The sequence below is a fragment of the Nematolebias whitei genome, chromosome 5 (genome assembly GCF_014905685.2).
Source record: "Nematolebias whitei isolate Nwh7 chromosome 5, NemWhi1, whole genome shotgun sequence".
NCBI lineage: Eukaryota > Metazoa > Chordata > Actinopteri > Cyprinodontiformes > Rivulidae > Nematolebias > Nematolebias whitei.
Window position 1 is genome coordinate 37,585,477 of NC_056502.1, and position 20,381 is coordinate 37,605,857.

Consider the following 20,381-nt stretch of genomic DNA (forward strand, 5'->3'; position numbering starts at 1 on the left):
TAGTCTGCCTTTCCCTTTTCCAAAGGGGTGGACCGGCATTAACAATTTATTATAAAATGAAACCTTTCATAGTCAATAGAGATCAAAATAGTTTGACATAACCTTGACAGGCTAATTTAACATCTTTTTATTTTCTTTAAAAATTAATATAAGATCACTTCCGGTGCTTTGGCCGGAAGTTTAGTGAACTTGACGCGGCTGGACTGTCATTGTCTTCATTTATTTATTTTATTTATTTCTTTATTTAAATTAGGACAATGCATATTAATCAACATATCAGCAGTAAGCATCAATGTAAATATGCCGGAGTTAGCACAGTAGCTAATTCATGACCCTGTGGAACCTCAGAAAACACGAATATGTGACAGAAACCTTTCGTAAAACGCCTAAACTAGAAGGAAACCTGTCCTGCCTTGCTGTTTTACGCTGGGGATTCAATGTACCAACAATAAAACAGCTCGTTTTATTTATAAAGTTACATTATTAGATGACAGGTAATAAGTTTGATCAAAATAAATGCTGGCTGATAATGTAATGTCGGTGCAGAAGTTGTTTTGACTGCTGTAATATTTTTTATGTACATTCAGGAGTTGTTCAGTTAATCTATGAAGGTTAAAGTACTCACTCTGAAACACAGAAAGTACAAGACGACAGTATTGTTGCAGCAGACGGAGGTGGAACAGAAATCTGTTTCTGGTTCATCCCGCCGCAGGAGGGAAACAGCCAAGTTAGCTTAGCTTCGTGTTAGCTTAGTTACATCCCTGTTGAAGCCGCGAGAATAAACTTCCGGTCACTTTCTTCTTCTTCTGTTTGGAGACAAACCATACCACAAAGATAACTATCCACCCATTATCTTTACCCGCTTAATATAACTGTATCAAATAATCTCCAGGACGCGGTCCGCGCCCAACGTTGCCATGGCAACTGAAAGCAAGCGCTGTAGGCGCTCTGCACGCGCATAATGGCACGAGCCTCAGCTGAACACAAGTCAGCAAGACCAATTCAAAGGCCTCTCTACATTTGAACGTTTTCATATTAATTTTATATCATAATCATACTGTTATATGCATTTTTAAGTAAAATGACTTGTTTGAACTATTTTGGTCTGTTAAGGACTTTGTCCAAGCACAATTTCCTCTTTGCCACTGGGAGAGAAGTGGATTACATAAATACTTCCACATGAAACACATTTTAATCCCAGAGGAAGCAACTGCCCACTCCTCTGTGTATGTTTAGACTAAAATGGAAATCCACATTCTTATTCGACAAACAAGCTCAGATGTCTCTTTTACCCGTTCATTTACAGGAACACAACTAGGAAAAAAACAATAAATGGTTGTATTTTGACCAATATTTATTCTAAATGGCCAGTCATGAAGAGCATTACACAGTGTAAATGAAAAGTCAAAATGACTCACTCAGAAGCTGTTTAAAACCTGCTGTGCAAATCAATGACAATGTCCAGTTTGTCCAACACGAAGTACCGTATTCATTAAACACCTCCAAAGCTTGGAGCCATCTCACGCTGAGTACACGCTTTATTCTACACCAAGGTTGAATAAACTCCATCTCGTGTGCCGCCATCACAGCTTGCCAGTGGGCCGTCAGGACTCCTGCCACACATCTGAGTCATTGTTTTTGTTTTCTGGCGTTTTCTTACAAAGAGCTCAGCTGTGCGAGGCAGCAGGCTCAAACTCGGAGTGGGTGCAGCTGTCCTCGGCTCCATCACTCTTTTTGACTGCGTGCAGGGCATAGTTGATGGAAGTGCTGTTTGTCCAGGACCAGGCTCCAGATATCGGGTTGTACATCATTCCTTGGACCGACTGCACCAAGAAGCCATCTGACAAAAAGAGCACACGAGTCATTTTTCATATTTTCAGCTAATGCGTTGCTGCCGTAAAATTCTAAATTGCCATATGTTGTCGTAAAAATTGTGCAATTTCTTTGTTTAAACATATATTATGTTTACCATGTTCCATTGTAAATAAACTATGGGTTTGTGAGATGTGCAAAGCATTACTGTTTATTTATTTATTTTCACAGTGTCCAAATGTCAGAACAAGAGGTTGGTGCAGCAAATACATACATAAAAAATTATGTGATTATTTTTATTTAAAGATTGTTTATGAAGCTGAACATCAACTGTTCAATCTATAGAAAATTTAATTCCATTATACTTTATTTCACTGCTGCAGAAACTTACTGGACTCCAGGAGGCACTCAAGCTCTACTGGGCTGATGAACTTTTCCCAGTCATGCGTCCCGCTGGGAACGATGCGCAGCAGCTGCTCGGCCACGACGATGGCCAACGCGAACGAGAGGTTGGTTTTATTGATGGTGGTGATGAACAGCGAGCCGCCTGGCTGCACATAGAAGGACACGAAAAGGTTTAGTTCATAAACTGTTCAGTTCAGGTGTTACTGGATTTTAACACTTCAGAAGAATGTTTATTAACATCCCTGCAAGTATCAGTTAATGATCTGTGCTTTGAGTGAAGAGGATTTAAAACTTGGTGCCAAAGCTCAAAGTTAAGCGCAGGCTAGATGAACATGAGTACACAAATATGATGTAAAATACTGTGCTCTGAAGCAGCATCTAATTTAATGTAGAAAATCTATTTTTTTTATCCTTCCCTCAACTCTTCAGCCGACCCTGGAGATCAAGGACCTCTGGCCCAGCACTGGCCCAGTGCAACCCCTGCCCATCTTACACAAACACACCTACGCCCAGAGAAAAAACACAGGCGCAAACAACAAAATAACCATGTGCATATTCAGATGCACTCAGGCGAACAACACTCGTCCTGCACTGTGCAGCTTAGGATGAAAAACAACACAGACGCACTGCAGGGTAACACACCTTTAGAACGTGGTTGCAGCAGATGGCGAATGTTTCCAAGTCAGCCAGATGTTCCACAACCTCTGACGCCACGACAGCATCAAACTGAGCCTTGCTTTGCTCCTCCTGCTCCTTCTCTCCTTCATCTGAAAGCTGCTCCAGGGTGCAGGCCTGGTATGACACCTGGTCACAAAGGTCTGGGTCTGGAGACGAATGCAGCTGGGCAACGCTGATGCTTTCTTCAACTGGATCTATTCCCAACATGCTGGCTCCCAGGCGGCCCAGTGGCTGGGGAGGCAAAATGAGAAGTGAGAGGGATGACTACATGAACGTTAAAGTTAATCAGCCATCAACTCATCATGTGTAATGGACAGCAACACCTTTGTGGTTTTGGATCATTGATTTTATAAATGGAAACAGGACTTTTTTTTTTTTAATCATTTACCCTAGAATTCTGTTAACGTGGTCATAAAAAGTATTGTGGGACATAAAATAAAGCAACAGCATAAAATTTTTTTGGTACTGGTAAGTGGGGATGGATGAAGAACCCATACAAGCGGGTGCCTCGTAGGTGGGCCTTTGCTCTCCCCAAAAAGACACTGAGCTTTATTCAAACCTTCATGACCCTCGGATGAAGGACTGAAACACTCAGTATTTTAGAGTCTCGTGATCAATGAAGGGTTCCCCAATAATTCTCTCTTTGACTGTTCAGCCAGGCAATAGTCTAATAGAGCAGAGGTCTCAAATTCAATGCCACATGCACCACAGACCATTGTCGTGGAGTTCCATCACCATTTTGTGGAAGTCAAGCAGGTTGCATTTCATCCCTCCTGACCGCCAGAGGGCAGTGCTGCAAGCACTGAATGTTCCCTTCGCGCATGCACTGTTCAAATAATAATACCAATAGAGTCACAGGTGTGACATGGATGACCAATCAGAGGCTATATAGCCTGGCGTCATCCGCAACTCTGATCCTTTTTTCTTCTCGCGTGCGGTTCAATCCAGGGCTTCAGTCCTTGGACCTTTTCACCGTCGTCGGAGGCCCGACTGCCCATTGGCCCGACTGCCCATTGGCCCGACTGCCTGTTGGCCGGAGCAGCGTGTTCGCCCTCCAAGGGGCCACAACGGTTTAGCCTTCATTCAAGGTATTTCTGCTGTTCGTTGGGGACTAAGGCGGCTTTCGCCCCTCTCCCAACTTACAGCGTTTGACTACTGTGTGTGTGTGATTCAACACTGGTGAGTAGTCTTTTACTTCTATTTTGCCTTGGTTAGTGGCGCCGTCCGCTCTGTTGGAGGTTTCCAACCGCAAGGTAGGTTTGGATTATGCTCCGAAATTAATTGTGTAACCAGCTGTGTTCTGGTCAATCATTTGCATCAACCTCATACATGGTTGGACCATGCTAGCGGTTCCAGCCTCCCTAAGTTTTGGCCTGGTTTTTATTGGTGAAGGCAAGCGATCGCGCCCCCTCTCCCAATCACTTTCACCAACCTCATAAGCGGTTGGACAGGGCTAGCGTTGCTAGCCTCTCTGAGTTCTGGCCTTGCTTTAATTGGTGAAGGCAAGCGTTTGCACCCCCTCTCCCAATTGTCCTCTTTTACCAGCTGAGCTAGCAGTGTTAGCCTTTCTGAGTTTATTTGCCTTAATTGGTGACTTCAAGCATGTGTCTCTTGGACTTAGCTGGCGGTACCAGCCTCTTTGCTGAATTGCGGGTTTTTTTACGTGAGTGGAGGCCCTGTCAGAGAACCCCTGCATGAACTGCAGCCTCATGCCTCGTGCTATGAGGGTGGCTCGGCTGGCCCAGTTTCGCCCCAAGCTCGGCAGTGACCTCCCGCCTTCTGGGCAGGAGGCTCCACCTAGGCGCTCAAAGCGCTGGACTGAGGCTGCAGTTTCTGTGGCCCTTCCTAGAAAGAGGTGAGCCACGTCTGATCAGGGTCTCTCCACGAGGGTAGAGCAGCTGTCTGCAGAATTGGCGGAGATAAAGTCCCTTTTTTCAGGCACGCCAACTGGGGGCTAAGCAAGTGGCAATGACTGGACTCTCCTCCCCACCCATGCCGGAGCTGGCTGTGGAGGAAGAAGTGTTATCCTTGGCTGCCTCTCACCTTTTAGGTGAGGAGGAGGAACAGTCATCTCAAGTCTCAGAGACTGGTTCATTTTCTTCGTCTCCGAGTGCCGCTAGTGGGTCAGGTGACAGCTCGATGCAGGACATCATGCGTATGACCCTGAGACAACTGCAGCTGGACGTCCCACAACCAGAGGAGTCCACCCCTGGAAGTGCCTTCTTCAGCCACAGATGGGCCCCTTCTTCCTTTTCTGTCTCTCCTTCGAAGGAGTAGCTGAGGGAGTTGCATGGTTGCTGGCGGGATCCAAAGGTCTTTGCGTACCTCTCCGCTGATGGTGGAGTGTTGGCGACTATGCATAAGCCAGCTGTAGTGGGCTTGGAACACATACCAGTGATCAAACCTGTTGTTGTATCACTCTTCATGTCACCAGAGGAAGTTCTGTGCAGTGCTGTTTGGTGCCTGTCCAGGCACAACAGACAAGGCAGCAGTTTTCAGGCCTTAGCAGGGCGATGCCCCCTCCACATCCAAGGCGTCCGTCAGCTGATCCCAGCATTTGGCCGCCACCTCGGGGTCATGATTGGCCGAGTGGTTTGTTACCCTTGTGCGGTTCAGCAGAGACCCGACAGGAGCTTTCTTGAGTCGGTCCACCAACCAGCTGGGCAGGTTTGGACCGGGGACTCTGGCTGCCCCACCCCACGGCCCCCAGGAGCCGTGGAGGGAGACGCTGATGCCACCGGGCCGACCGTCAGATATTTCTCCCACCAACAGCTCAGTTACTGGGCGACTCACGCCGTGGACCCATGGGTGGTTGCCACTCTGACCCATAGTTACAAACTACAGTCCCGACGGTGACCTCACATCTCTCACCGGGTCAAGGTGACTATAATCGCCGACCCGATGAAAGCTCGAGCACTAGACCATGAGTTTTTCGCCCTCCTGGCCAAGGGTGCAATCGAGGCAGTGGACCCTCTGTAACAACCCAGAGGCTATTACTCAACTTACTTCCTCGTGCAAAGAGGACGGCGAGTTTCGTCCCATTTTAGATCTGAGGGGACTCAACCAGTACCTAAGGGTGTTGTTCTCCCACATGCTCATGACAGCAGAGGTCCTTCAAGCTGTCATGAGGGGAGAATGGTTCACGTATATAGACCTGAAAGATGCTTATTTTCATGTGCCTAATGCGGCAGAACATCGCTGCTTTCTCAGGTTTGCCTATCGAGGTCATCACTGGCAGTTCCGGGTACTCCCATTCAGGCTCTCTCTTTCCCTGAGGGTGTTCACTCGGTGCATGAAGGCAGCCCTCTCTCCTCTGCAGGCCTACGGAGTGAAGGTTCTGCTGTACTAAATGATTGGCTTCTCTGCGCCCCATCTTGGGCCTGTGCCTTTTGTGACACGAATGGCCTGCTCGCTCATGTGTCCCAGTTGGATCTTAATGTCAACCTGGAGAAAAGCTGCCTGATCCCTTTCCAGACGATCACCTTTCTTGGGTGGCTCTGGATTCACCCTCCATGAGAGCTCGTCCACCCGCTCAAAGGATGGGCGGCATACTCCAGTTGGTCAGTCGGTTCAGGCTGGGCAGGCAGCTCCCCTACGTTGCCTTCCAGCAGCTATTAGGCAACTGATGTCAGTCACTTGGGTGGTGCCCTTAGGCCCGCTGTCACTTCACCCCTTGCAAAGGTGGCTCAATAGCTTTTGCCTAGATGCCAGGCTGCACAGGCATCACAAGCTCACAGTGACATGGTCATGTCTTCATGCCGTGTCTCCATGGAGAGACGAAGATTTGTCCAGGAGTGTCCCCATAGGAGTGGTAGTGTGTCACAGGGAAGCGGTCACAACGGATGCCAGCTCCATAGGATGGGGCGCTGTGTGACAACGCAGAGCGGTTTAGGGTCGCTGGGGTCAAAGGACCGCTCCAACCATATAAAGGTCCTGGAGCTGAGTGCACTGCATTTGGCACTCAGGTACTTCCTGCCCCACCTGGAAGAGTTCTCATTCGATCAGACAACACCTCTGTTGTCTACCACATCAACCACCAGGGGAGCACCAGGTCAGCACAACTTCTGGAGAGTGTCCAGAGAATGGGCCTCTCCTTGCCTGTCCACCCTGTGGGCGGCATACTTACCAGGGCGACACAGTCAGGCTGCAGACTTTCTCTCCCACCAGGGGTCTGCTCTGGGAGAGTGATCCCTCCACAGTGACATAGTGCTGATGATCTGGGAACGTTTTGGTCAGGCAGAGAGGTAGACCTGTTTGCGATAGAGGAGTTGACTCAGTGTCCCCTATGATACTCCCCTACCGGGGCGTCGGGTGCGCTGGGCCAAGACGTATTGGCCTACCCTTGGCCAAGAGTCTTCCTATATGCCTTTCCACTCCTTTCTCTAATTTTGTCGACCCTTCAGGGAGTTGATATAATAATATGTTTTTAATGCTTTATGCCATATTCTTTTGTATGTTTTTTATGTTTTCATATTATAGCTTGAAAATAAAACATTTCATGTAGACATCTAAGGTCGAGTTACTGTGAGAGCGAGATGTTGTATTAAAGGAATGTTTAATTAAACTCTTGGGGAGCGTTTTGGCAGAGGGGCTTGGCCCGCCCTTAGGTCACAACGCCCCAGGTTCCTGATAAACATGTTTAACCATTGGACTCTCACGCTATCCTGACAGTTTTAATAAACATGTTTTTGCTTTAATAAGAGGTGAGCCATCACCCCTCCACACATGAATGGGATGGGTGATCGCTCCCTTGATAAGAGAGCATTCTCCTCACAATTTACTTTGAAGCATTTTTCTCCTCAAGATGAGAGAAGCCTTTACTCCGCCCACATAGATGGAAAGGAGTTACCGTTTTCAACTCTGAGTTTCAAGTAAACATGTTTTGTTAGAGAGACAGAATGAAAGGATATAAGTAGAAGAAGCACATTTGCTAGGGCAGAGTCTGCTGAGAGTTTTCCGGCCAGAAGCGTCCAGCGCTGTCTGTGCTTTTGGTTCCACCCAGGCTGAACCGGCTCTCCAGCCTTTGTGTCACGGTGAGGGCTGTTTTATGCATCGACACTTGTGTGTGTATATCTGAAGTATGATTGCACTTTGCTTGCTTTTTAAGCTGTTATCTGTGGCGGAGTAATAAAGACACGGATTATTCTAGCAGAAACGGCGTGTGTGTGATTCTTTTTGACCATTAAGCTGATACTCTTCCGAATCCTGGATTTATTTAAATAAATATCCCAAATCAGGAGTCCTCGAGGAGGGCCACAGGATGCTGCTGGTGGCTCCATATTGGCCAGCATGACCATGTTTCCCACTGCTATGGAGTCTATGTCAGGTCTTTCCATGGTGTCTTCCGACCAGGAGGGACTTGCTTTCTCAGTTGGGGGACTGATATGGCATCCCAATCCTCAACGTCTTTGGCTGTGGGTGTGGCCACTGCAAGGCTAGGACAGCAGCTGACTGGAGTTTCAAGCCCCATCAGACGCACCATCCTGGGCGCCGGGGCACCCTCTACTCGTCAGCAGTACGAAAACAGGTGGCGTTCGTTTTCCCAATGGTGTTCTGATCACAATGAGGATCCAGTCTCCTGTACAGTATCCACCATTCTCGAGTTTCTCCAGTCTCTCCTTGGTAAGGGTCGCTCTCCTTCGACGCTTACAGTTTATGCAAGCAGTTTACAGTTTATGCATTGATGGCCGATTGTCTCAGAAATTATTGCGATAAATGATAATATTGTTTGAAATTTGACAATTATTAGTAATTATTGTCAAATTTAAGAAAAAACATTTGTCAGTTTGGCATGTAGTACCTTTTTTCAACCACCGGATGGTAGTATAAAGCTGTTTGAACCGAAGGATGTATAGTGAGGGAGCAGCAGTGTTTCAAAAATGGAAGGGAGGCCCCTTGCTGTGACATGGGTTGTCTCTCCTTCCTTTATTCCTTCTCAAAATGGCGGACGCTCAATGTGGTTTTGGCTCTTTAGCATAGCATTTTTCGCACAAAACTTTTAATAAAAAAAAAATCAGTAAGCAAGTTCTCAGCATCTTTTTCAAGAGAAAAACAACTTTTTACACGAAGGCACTGATTTCAACCGTGAATTTTGGAGCTTCGACAAGATGGAGTTTTTTTTTCCCCGAGGTCGACCTGTTAGCTTAGCTCACAGCTTAGCTTCTCAGCTTAGCTGCTTTCAACGATCCAAAAACACAATTTTGGACGGTTAAAATTGATTTTAAAGAAAAAGGAGAAAGGGAGGGTTCAGTGATGAGCACCGGAGTTGAGCTTTTTATCATCCAGTGTCTTCAGTAGAAAGAGAGAGACACAAAGAAATGATAAAACCGATAAATGAAAATGAGGTTGATTAATTTATCATGCGATTAGTTGATTTATTGTTTATCGTGACAGGCCTACTCAATGAGACTTTAAATCAACAAAAGTAACTTTACAGAGTGGTCCTTGTGCACCTGGAGTTTAAAGCTCAATCCCAAAAGGACATATATTTACCTCTGTTAGCAGGCCTCCACCACAGCCAACATCCAAGATTCTCAGTCCTGCAAGTGGCTTTCCAGGATGGTGCGCGCTGTGCACAGTCAACAGATTGTCCCTGAAAATGCAAAATAGCCAAATAAATGCAAATGACAAATTCAAATCTCTAGCTGCCCCAACATCCTTCAACATTCACAGATGCAGTCCAAGTCACAGCTTCACTTCAAAATGAAAGAAAAAAGAATCAGCATGCGAGATTTTACTGATGCTCCCAAAATTAAAGACGTTTACAGTCAACCTTCCCTGAAACAGAAAAACAAACCATCCATCTACTGGGGTCATTTACAGCAAAGCAACACATAAACTGCAACTTCACTAGAGAATAAAAATGGGAAAATGTCGTGTGTTTAACTACAGGCCATGTGTCAAACAGAAAGATGAAAAGTATCTCTCCCTCGTTTAAATCAAGAAAATGTTACAAAAAAAAACTGCAAAAAGTGTTTGTTTCATTAATTTGATTTTGCTGATGCAAAATAAAAACCAATACAGTACTGAATAACACCTCCCGTAGTGAAGTAACAAAATAAACAAAACATGAAAAACTCAAACCTAGCCTCTGAAAAACTGAGTGCTTGGGTGGAAAATGATTGAAAGCAAAGATTTCAAATAAAAACAAAATGGCTTGCCTGATTAACATTTTAGAATATGCATTATATGGCATTACTGCTTGCCATACAGGCACCTCTTGTCTTTTTCTACTGCTGCTGTGGATCACCATTAAACTTTTTCACATAGCAAACCGGCAGGACTTTAGGTTTCTGAGAGTTGCACTGAACCACCAATATGAACAACATACATGAGCATCACATGTAAAAATGCTTTTATTGTCCCGTTGCAGAGCGAAGAGGGGAATTGGAAATATTGTCTGCCCATGCATGTTGTGAGCATGAGAACTTAAATAATAAGTGAAAAACGGACGTTCATTTTGGTGTGTGGCTGCATCTAGGTGAAAGAAAGGTTCCTTTTGAAAACCGAGTTGCCATGCCAAAAACCAAGATGGCTGTCAAGCTGTAAACTGACCACTCCAATCATTTGAGGAAACTATGCTTTCTAGTTTTTATTTTGCTTAAAAGTATAGTTTCTTGGGGTCAAGGCCACCACTGCCTACCCCCTAGCTACAACATTACGCCTTGTTGTGTATAAAATTGCTCCCTCCACTCGCCAAGATTCGTCAATCAGAGAAGCCAAAAAAAAAACTATTTAATAAATAAAACTACAGATATTCCTATACACAGTACAAGTACCACTTGCAAACCTTGCAACAAAACATGAAATACTACTTGCAATTCCCATTCAATTCCAACACTCATCTTGAAAATAACAAACATTCACTATTCAATTCCCACAGTGATGGGAGACTTCTATTTATTGTCTTGTTTATCGTTTTGTGCAACGCACAATGGTTGGTCAAAGCGTGATATAAAGTTAGACTTTATTAAAAATTTGGGACATCAGTAACAAAAAGCTCCCACAGTGTTCTCATGCTGCTGCATCTCCTATAGAGATGCTCTGACAGCAGAGCCTGAAATCAGCCACTATCAGACCAACACAGGCTCCAGATGTGTCACAGTGGATGGTGATAGCGTACACTTTAAAACCACAGAGGCTACGAGCAGCATCAGGCTTCGGATGCAAGCTTACCATCATAATTATAGTGTAGGATCTACCAAACACCAGGCACATCAATCAAAACAGAATCCAGAACTTGTGTGTGTCAGTGACTCTTCACCCACATTTACAGCAACAATGTCACATTACATGTATAACCCTCCAGTGCCTTCCCCATTCAAATACAAGACATGGTGAGATGTTTGCTGATAAATCATCTAATCAGTTGTTTTTTGGACTGAATCCATCCATGGTGCACTCACCGTACGAAAGGCACCCTGAGGTCATTCATGGCGTGCAGAGCAGCAAAGCCTCCCTGTTCGTCCCACCACTTGTTGGACAGAGACTGGAACCGCTTCACCTCCCCGGGGTCCACCGTGGTGCTGGAGGTGGACACAGCCCGGCGCGTGCTGACACCGAGAGAGCAACTTTAAATCAACACATCTGTAATGGAACATCTGAGCTCAGCAAAATAAAAGCAGCTCCTGATCAGAAAATATTGAGTGGTGTTTTAGCAGACCAGCAGCATCAGTTATAAATTATAATAAAATGTTTTCTAATACAGAACATGTTTACAATGCACCGTATTTATCAAGATTCGTGGCTGAGTCGGGCTTTGTGGACGCTGCTGTAGAGATAAGTGTTATTAAAAGCTCCTTGTGTTTTCCAAAGCTCAAAGGATTCGCTGGGACTTGTGACCTCAGTTTAACATGAATGCTACAAGCCAGGCTCGGGTATCGAACACCAGGCTGGTTCTGTGCAGTACCCGCTGCTCCGCTGCTGGCACACCGCAGTCCAGCTGTAGCTGCTCCGACCCGCCGCCCCCCGGAGCACACCGCGGGCAGAGGTCGGTTTTAGTTTGGACAGCCCAAACATCAGGAGCGAGAACTTCTTCGAGGACATACTATCATAACACCTTTCAGCTTCGTCGCCACTTCCGGTGCGTTCTTCTTCTACTGTTAGTGCGTAGTTGCAGTTCTTTATGTATCTTTGCTGCCACCTTCCGGATGTACTTGAGTACTGCAGGTGCGTCCGCTTGTTCTGCCGCTGCGGTAAAGTTGAGTGGACACTTGGGGGTGTCTTAAACTTCTGCTTTTCATATACATATATAGACAGTGATAGTAAATTATTGTTTATTTATATAATTTAATCCATAATATCTCCTACCAGTGAGACATGCCTGGAAAACTGTCAAAGGGGAGGCTGTCCAGGAGGCGGCAGCATCCTAATCAGTTGCTGAGACACCCTCCCTGCACCAATGGATGACAGCTAGAGCTCCTCACCCCATCTCCAAGACTAGGCCCAGACACCATATGGTGAAAGAGTTCAAGTATCTGGGCATCATATTCACAAGTGATGTTAGGTTGGATCGGCGGATCAGGGCTATGTCCTCGATAATGATGGTGTTAATTGCTCCAGTCAGTTGAGGTGACAAGTTCAGTTGAAAGGCAAATCTCGCAATTTACTATGTTCTATGATCATGAAATATGAATCATGACATGAAGTATGAGATCCTGCATTAAAGCAGCCAAAATGAGTTTACTAAATAGGGTGGATGGGCGAAATCCACAACTCATTAAAAAAAAAATCATTATATACTGGTACTTGACATAGATGCCATTTACTCACAGCTAACTAAGTTCAAACTAGTTAATAAAAAAAGAGTAGCATCTACTCATATGAAAAACAAATTTTAACCCAGTATCTTAAGCTGAACATGGGAGGAGTCAGAATGAATTTATCCTCTTCTGCAAAGTGGAGACAGTGGTCTTTGCACAGAATGTGTCTTGCAGTCATCTGACAACTGGTTCCAACTGGGTGTAGTTGTGAAACATGAGGTGATGTGCAGTGCAGTCATAACACAAACCATCACAATTGTTTGGAAATGTCTTCTGATTAGTACACCCAAACTACATGTCAATGCAATAATCAAGGGCCTCTGGTGTCTCTGGAGAACTTCAGAATAAATAGATGTTGATAAGTGGTCTGATGGTTCCTCATTCTCTTGTACCTACAGCTGAAACCTGACAATGATGTTTCCTGACAAGGCCTGGCAAAAGCTGTCCTCACAAATGTTTCCTCAACGGATATAAAATAATAAACTATATCTGACTACAATTTTTTTTCTTTTAATTGTTTCTTAATACCAGAAGGTTGGAATATATAAAAAATATTTTGTGGCATGTCTTTATTTTTATAGAAAATTAAAAAAATAACCTCCAACAGTGGTGACTTTATAATTTTGTCAGGCGTAGACGTGTTTCATTTGTAAACATGTCCTTATTTGCTTTAATTGAAAGTCCAACAATAGAACACCACTTGGGTTCAGAGAAGCGGTTTCTCCAGGTCACACATTGAAGTCCCCCAGCAGGATAAAGGAGTGTAGTGAACCAGATGACCTGATGATCTGACCCTCATCTGACCCTGATGACCTCAAATCTACCAGATGGACAGAGACTGTTATTTTCATTGATCTGAATAAGTCTGAGCCATCTGATGACTTTCTTTCTTGAATTAATCAAGCAGAAAAGACAATCCCCTATAATCATTACTGTCTTACAAATGTTTTGATAATCAAATTGTGTTAGTTTCACTCAATGCTTACAGGTTGAAAAGAACTACTCATTTTTATTTTACATAAACAGTAAGTAATGATTTTTATTTCTCATTCAAAGAAGAAATCACCTGAATATGCATTTCTTGATTTTCTGTCTGAAATGAGCCAAGTCGTAAGTATGTGAAAGGTTGGTTTTCGGTCAACTAAAATGTTTACCGAGAAAGATGTCATGTTTAAACTTTTTCAGAAGATTACCAAGAGTTGACTCCACGAAGTCTGCTCTCCTGCAATAATCTCTCTGTCAGTTGTTAAAACAATCTCATTCTCTGACCTTGGCTTAGATAACATCTTACGTCACAAAACCACTCCTCTTTCTGGTCCATCCACGAATCAGAAAGCTCTGAAGTAAACTCGGAAGTAAACTCATTTAAAATGTGACAACTTCCCGGTTCTGGCAGAGTGCAGTAGATTCCATAGAGTGCAGTAGATTCCATAGAGTGCAGTAGATTCCATGGAGTGCAGTTAGTTCTCAAGGAGTTCTGAAGAGAATTCATGGGAATTCAGAGAACTAGAGTTATGGAGAGTTTTGGAGTTAGAGTCTGAGAAGATCTGAAAGAGTCTGAGAGCTGCTGACAATGAAGAGTCAGAGTTGCCGAGAATCCAGAGACGTTTTGGGATTATAATTCTGTTTTGAGCTAACCACGCACGACTCTCCAAGGATTTTAGCTGTTCTCAACAGAGACGCTGATATCAGTCTGAAGGTTCTTACTGAGGTGATCTATCGTCAACAAGGTAACGGTTTCTTCTTCGACTAAAGTGTACCTGGGATAAGCTGAGATACCTGATGGGAGCGTGCAATTTCTGGTCAAACAGATTAAATTCCCTCACATATTCCTCTGTAAGATAAATCTCAATTTCCTCTTAAACTCACCTCTCTCTCATAAATCAGTACAGATATTTTTAGAAATATCTGAAGCAAAGTCCTCAAATCACCGCCGAGTGATTTGAAGTTCATTATTTGTGAAACTGTCTGTTATTATTTTCATATTTTGCCAAATTAATGTAAATGTTTGATGTTAAACTTTGATTCTGAAAATAAATGACTCCATTCATTTGATGGGTCAAAGATAATAACGTCTCTCGTTCGCATTCCTTTAAATTCAATGCACGGCATTACAGTCAGAAAAATGAAGAACTCGTGAAAAGTATGCACAAATATATACCACATATATTTGTCATACAACTAGTGGCACGTACCCACGTGACTCACTACAGGAGTGTACGCACCAGGAGCACCTTCCAGCCCTACACCCCTCCACAAGAAGACCAAATACTCTGAACTGCCGTTTGGAAAGTAAGCACAAACAAGTCAGAGCCCGTCCCCACCCTAAGGCATAGGGAAGCCACCCTCTCATGCATCGGGGGAAACTTCCAACACACTGGGGCCAAGATTGGGTAGAGGTAGGGCAGTGGACTTGGGACGAGAAAGTCACGGTTAGGCTCCCAGTCGTTCCACGTCACGGTGTCTGAGCAAGACACATACAGACCCTTTCCAAAAAATTTGAATATCATGGAAAAGTTTAACTTCCATAATTCCATTCAAAAAGTTAATCTTTAATAGATGATAGATTCAGGGCCCACAATTTCAAGTAATTATTCGTTTATTTTTTCATAATTTGGGCTTCCAGCTCATGAAACCCACAAAAACAGGATTTCAAAAAATTCGAATACTGTGAAGACATCAGCCCACACTACTCAGTTTTTGCAGAAAAAAGGAAATTAGGTTCACAAGAAATCAATCAAAATATAGTACTTTCAAAATGATGTCAATCTTCAATACTTGATTGGAAATCCCTTTGTCTTAATCACTGCCTCGATGCGACGTGGCATTGAAGCAATAAGTCTGTGGCATTGACTGGGAGTAATGGAAGCCCAGACTTCCTTGATACTTGCTGTCAGCTCTTCTTTGTTGTTGGGTCTGGTGCCCGTCATTTTCCTCTTGAGAATATCCCATAGATTCTCAGTGGGGTTTAGGTTCGGCGAGTTGGCTGACCAGTCAAGCACTGTGGCATGGGCATCAAACCAGGTTTTGGTGCTTCTGGTGGCATGGGCAGGGACCAGGTCCTGCTGGAAGATGAACTCTGCATCGCCATACAGATCCTTGGGGCGGCTGTGGCTGAGTGGTTAGATAATTTGTCTTCAAATGCAAGAGTTGGGGGTTCGAATCCACCAGCAGTCACATGCCAAAGTGTCCCTGGGCAAGACACTGAACCCCTCATAGGCTCTGATGTGTGTCCCATCAGTGTATTAATGTAATGAAGCACTAGTCTCTTTAGAATGATTTGTTCAATTAGCTTTGTAGAGATCTAGAGTGCTGTATGAATGGGTAAATGAGGCACAGATTGTTGTGTAAAGCGCTTTGAGTATCTCAATAAAATAGAAAGATGCTATACAAGTACAGTCCATCCTCAGCAGGAATCATAAAGTCCTCTAAAACATTCTGGTAGATGGTTGCGATGACCTTGGATTTAAGAAATCAGTGTTTACCAACACCTGCACCGGACATTGCACCCCAAATCATGACTGACTGTGGATATTTCACACTGGACCTCAAGCAGTAGGAGCTCTGTTCCTCACCCTTTTTCCTCCAAACCCTTGGACCTTGATTTCCAAATTAAAGCCACACTTTACTTTCATCGGAAAAGAGGACCAAAGAACCCAGCAGTTGTAGTCCATCTCCCGGATGCGTCTGAATGTGGTGGTTTTTGAAGCTGTGACTCCGCCTCATTCCACTCTTTCTGGATCTCTGCCAGATTCTGGAATCTTCTCAGTTTGATAATCTGTTGAAGCCCACGGTCATCTCCTTTGCTGGGGCATCTTCTCCTGCCACATTTTGCACTTTCACTAACTTTCCACTGATATGCTTGGACACAGCACTCTGTGAACAGCCAGCCTCCTTAGCTTTGAACTTCTGTGGCTTACCCATCCTATGGAGGGTTCAATGATGGTCTTCTGGCCAGTTGTCTGCAGTCTTCCCCATATTGAACAGAACTGAGACAATTGAACCAAGCTGAAGCAATTTAATGACACCTGGAGAAACCTATGCAGGTGTTTTTAGTAGATTGGTTTGTCACACTCAGTTTAAAACATTCATGTCCTGCTAAATTTGGGCTGACTTCTCCACAGTATTCAAATTTTTTGAAATCCTGTTTTCATGGGTTTCATGAGCTGGAAGCCCAAATTATGTAAAAATAAACAAATACTTGAAATTTAAACTGTGGGCCCTGAATCTATCAACTATTTAAGATGAACTTTTTGAATGGAATTATGGAAGTTAAACAACTTTTCCATGATATTCCAATTTTTTGGAAAGGGTCTGCAATACATAATTGCTCCCTGGATGCTTACGTGGCTGCCCACTGCTCCACCTGCGTGCACCTCAGGTGTGATGGGTTCAATGCAGAGAATCAATTTTGTCATTGTATGGCAACATGCAACGATGAAAACGTATAGCACTATGACACCAACTCAGAGGGCTAGAAGTAGGCATGTCCCAAGACCCAGCTTTGGTAAGCCAGGGTCAGAGTGCCAAGGCCCCCCGTCTTCAGCCATTGCCCATGACATCATGCACCTGACTAGTATGGCCCCTCCTGCAGGTGATGGGGCCACAGGAAGGCAAACCCACATTGCTCATTCAGGTTGAGGCCGACCAGGCCACAACCGAGCCCCTCCAGCAGGCCTGGCTTCAAGGTGGGGCCTCGGTAACCCATGTCTGCGCAAGGGACGCTGAGTTCTTTGCTGATTTCTGTCCATGTGTTGTATTCACGTTGCAGAAAAGCAGCTTTTCCACACAGCATAAAAACAATGCAGACATGTTCCCGTTTGTAGTTTTCTAAATTGCCTTATAATCTAGCTGTATTTTGCTACTTCCTCGATTGTCCTTTTGGTTGCCATTTTTTTTTGTAAATAAATAAAATAAAAATAGAGAAACTTAAATTTGTATGCCTATTTTATGACTGTCTATTGTAATTATTCATTGTTGTCATCACTCTTTGTTAATCAGGCTCTCTTGTAAATGAGTCCTCGAGGCTCAATGGGACTAAAACGTCTAAATAAAGATTGAATGGATGAATGAACGATTTAGCAGAGGGTGCAGTAGGTTACTAAAATAGACTGAGCCTGCACCAGGGATGTTTTTTTTTCCAGTACACTCCATATGACTGGTATTGTCTTGACAAGTGGGAATGTTTGAAATCACTTGGAGAATTGATTGCATTTCTGTGGTGTGGTTTGACCCATCATCTGACATGTCTTACAGAAAACAACAGCTGGAACATTTAACAATCCTTCATGAACTGCAGCTTTTAGAACTCACTTCTTCAAAGAGTCCACACAGTTCATGGATGAAGCCTCCTAGCATATTCCCAAAGGAGCTGAAGCAAATCTCCATAATAAGCTTGTTGGAATATATAGTTCGTTATTAAGCCAATTAATGAGACAAAGCAAGGGACAAACAGTTTTTATTGGACATTTACATTGTTTTGATGAAAAAAAATTCTCGTCATGTTTTAAAATGGTACAACTTTAGTATTTAGTGTCCGATTAAACTTTTCATAATGAAATCTGTGTTTCAAAATGTCTTGTTCTTCAGTAACACTTTAAAAATTACAACATATTTACAAAAAAAAAAAAAAAAAAAAGAAATGTATGAGAGGGTGTTCACCTACACAATTGCCTCTATAATGAGACAAGCCTGCTCAACTCGTGGAATTTAAATGGTTAACTGCACTGGTCTGGATGTCAACTGTGCTCCTCAGTGTCGGCTGCGATGGCACGGGGAGGACGACCTGAAAGAGAGGCAGGTGGAACAACATTAATAATACATTTAGCCCTTTGCAGTGCACACCACAACATACAAAGATGCAGCAATACTTCAATCCCACAAAAAAACATACTGCCAGAGAATAGATTACTGTACAACATTCAGGTAAAAAACATGTTCTGCAGATTCTACCAGAGCAAAGCCAAAAACATGTACATGTACATAGTACATGACTGTACTAAGAAATGGTTTCTAATATACTGTCAAAATCATTGATGGTAAATTTGACCAGTACAATCATCATATTAATTTTACACATCAGAATGATGCAGCAGTTGAGTCTATTTTCTATAAAAATAAAACTTAAGACATACAATGAACATACAGTAAGTGCAAAGGGAAAAAAACGAATACTACCTTGATCTCGACTTAGACTTGTGTTTGCGGCTTGCCTTCTTACCAGACTTGTGAGATTTTTCCACCGACCTTGAACGACTACGTTTAGATTTCTTTGATTTCTTTTCCTTGCTAACTTCAGGGGTGGGGGATCTACTGGAATCAGAGTCTGAGTGTCTCCTGCTAGATTTGCTGAAGCCCTTCTTGGTCGCTTTGCTCTCCTGTCGAGAGCGTTTGTCACTCTGGGAGTCTGTGTACGAGTCGCTCTCTTTCCTTTTCTTTGATTTGCCATCCTCTTCTGTTACAGAGCTTCCCTTCTCCTTAGCTTTAACCTTTTCCTTCTTTTTGTCGGTCTCCTTTTCTTTATCATTATCCTTCTTTTTCTTGGAATCTTTCTCTTTGTCATGGCTTCGACTCCTTTCTCTCCTCCTGTCTCTGTCTCTGCTAGAGGCCTTTTGTTTGTGTTTGCTGCTTCGACTGTGACTGCTGTCCCTGCGCTCCCGGCTCCTTTTCCTCTCCTTATCCCTCCTGTCTCTGCTGCGACTGCGGCTGTCTCTGGCCCTCGCCCTGCCTCTATCTCTGTCTCTGGATCGGGATCTACTCCTGTGACTCCTGCGCTCCCTGGAAACGCTGCGGTCTTTCTTGTGGCGGCCCGATCGTTCTGCACTGCTCCTCCTCCTGTCCCTGACCTTCTCACTACGGTGCCTGTGGGAGCTGCGACTTCGGCTGCGCCGACGGGCCTTGCGGGAGGAAGAGCGCCGCCTCTTCCTTTGAGGAGAGGAGGAACGAGAAGAGCTACGGGAGGATGCTGAGGAAGAGGATGATGAAGAGGAAGAGCGGGAGCTGCTGTGGCTGGAGGTGGAGTGGGAGGTGCTGCTGCGACCATTGGTTGGAGAACGGCTGCCACCTCGCTCCGTTTCCTCCTTTACTCTGCCTGAGAGCTTGCCCTCATCACTGCGGGACGTTCGCCTGTCTACCAAGGGCTCTGGCTCTCTTTCTTTCACTTCCTGTTTGAGTGCATTATCTAACTGATGATCATATTCTCCCTTTTCCCTGCTCAGTCTCTCCTTGGCCATCTCCTCTGTAAGACATACAACAAAACACACAAATTAAACCATGCCAACATTACAGTAGGTCACCTAACCTTTGTGTGGTGGGTTAAGGAGTAAAACACAGCTTTGATAAAGACTTGAGATCTTTTCTTGTTCACAGATTGTTTATGAATTAACAATGCCTAAAATGCAACAATATACTAATTTTCTTTAAAATTTATTTTGGACAAAACAATAGGTGAAAATAGAGGAAAGGAATTGAAGTCTGAGATTGTCACTGTATGTTCCCATATCAAGATGAAGTTAGTTCTCTGCATTTAACCCATCACACCTGGGATACACCCAGGTGGAGAAGTGGGCGGCCATGGAAGCACCCGGGGAGCATACTTATACTTACATACTTATTTACATACTTGCATACTTATTTGTATTTATCACAGTTTCCACTATATAAAAACTATAAATCCTATAACAAAAAAGGTTGAATCATGTCATCTGGACTTCGTTTTTTTGTTAA

The 20,381-nt window shown here is 44.0% G+C and overlaps 2 protein-coding genes across 2 annotated transcripts in view; both read right to left on the bottom strand.

Moving 5' to 3' along the window:
- Nucleotides 1–1,444: 1,444 nt before the first annotated feature.
- Nucleotides 1,445–11,964, bottom strand: coq3 (coenzyme Q3 methyltransferase). The gene is made up of 6 exons (XM_037677152.1): nucleotides 11,804–11,964; nucleotides 11,301–11,447; nucleotides 9,388–9,487; nucleotides 2,860–3,126; nucleotides 2,204–2,363; nucleotides 1,445–1,840 (listed from the first exon to the last, which is right to left on the bottom strand). Exons 1-6 carry the CDS (start codon nucleotides 11,938–11,940, stop codon nucleotides 1,668–1,670), a joined length of 984 nt encoding a protein of 327 aa, XP_037533080.1. The 5' UTR covers nucleotides 11,941–11,964; the 3' UTR covers nucleotides 1,445–1,667.
- A 6,273-nt stretch (nucleotides 11,965–18,237) lies between these two features.
- Nucleotides 18,238–20,381, bottom strand: part of pnisr (PNN-interacting serine/arginine-rich protein) — a 19,162-nt gene continuing 17,018 nt past the window's right edge. Inside the window, exons 11-12 of the mRNA XM_037676442.1 lie at nucleotides 18,834–19,893; nucleotides 18,238–18,441 (exon numbers count right to left, since the gene is read on the bottom strand). Of these exons, the coding sequence (XP_037532370.1) occupies nucleotides 18,408–18,441; nucleotides 18,834–19,893 (1,094 nt within the window). The 3' untranslated portion in view covers nucleotides 18,238–18,407. The remainder of the gene's footprint in view (nucleotides 18,442–18,833; nucleotides 19,894–20,381) is intronic.

Bases quoted from the DNA above. Each gene is read 5' to 3' on its own strand.
- coq3 (XM_037677152.1), bottom strand. From the start codon at position 11,940: ATGTCCTCGAAGAAGTTCTCGCTCCTGATGTTTGGGCTGTCCAAACTA. The intron at 9,488-11,300 runs GTGAGTGCACCA...TTGCATTTTCAG, and splicing joins CTCAGGGTGCCTTTCGTACG to GGACAATCTGTTGACTGTGC. The intron at 3,127-9,387 runs GTAAATATATGT...TTGCCTCCCCAG, and splicing joins GTGGAGGCCTGCTAACAGAG to CCACTGGGCCGCCTGGGAGC.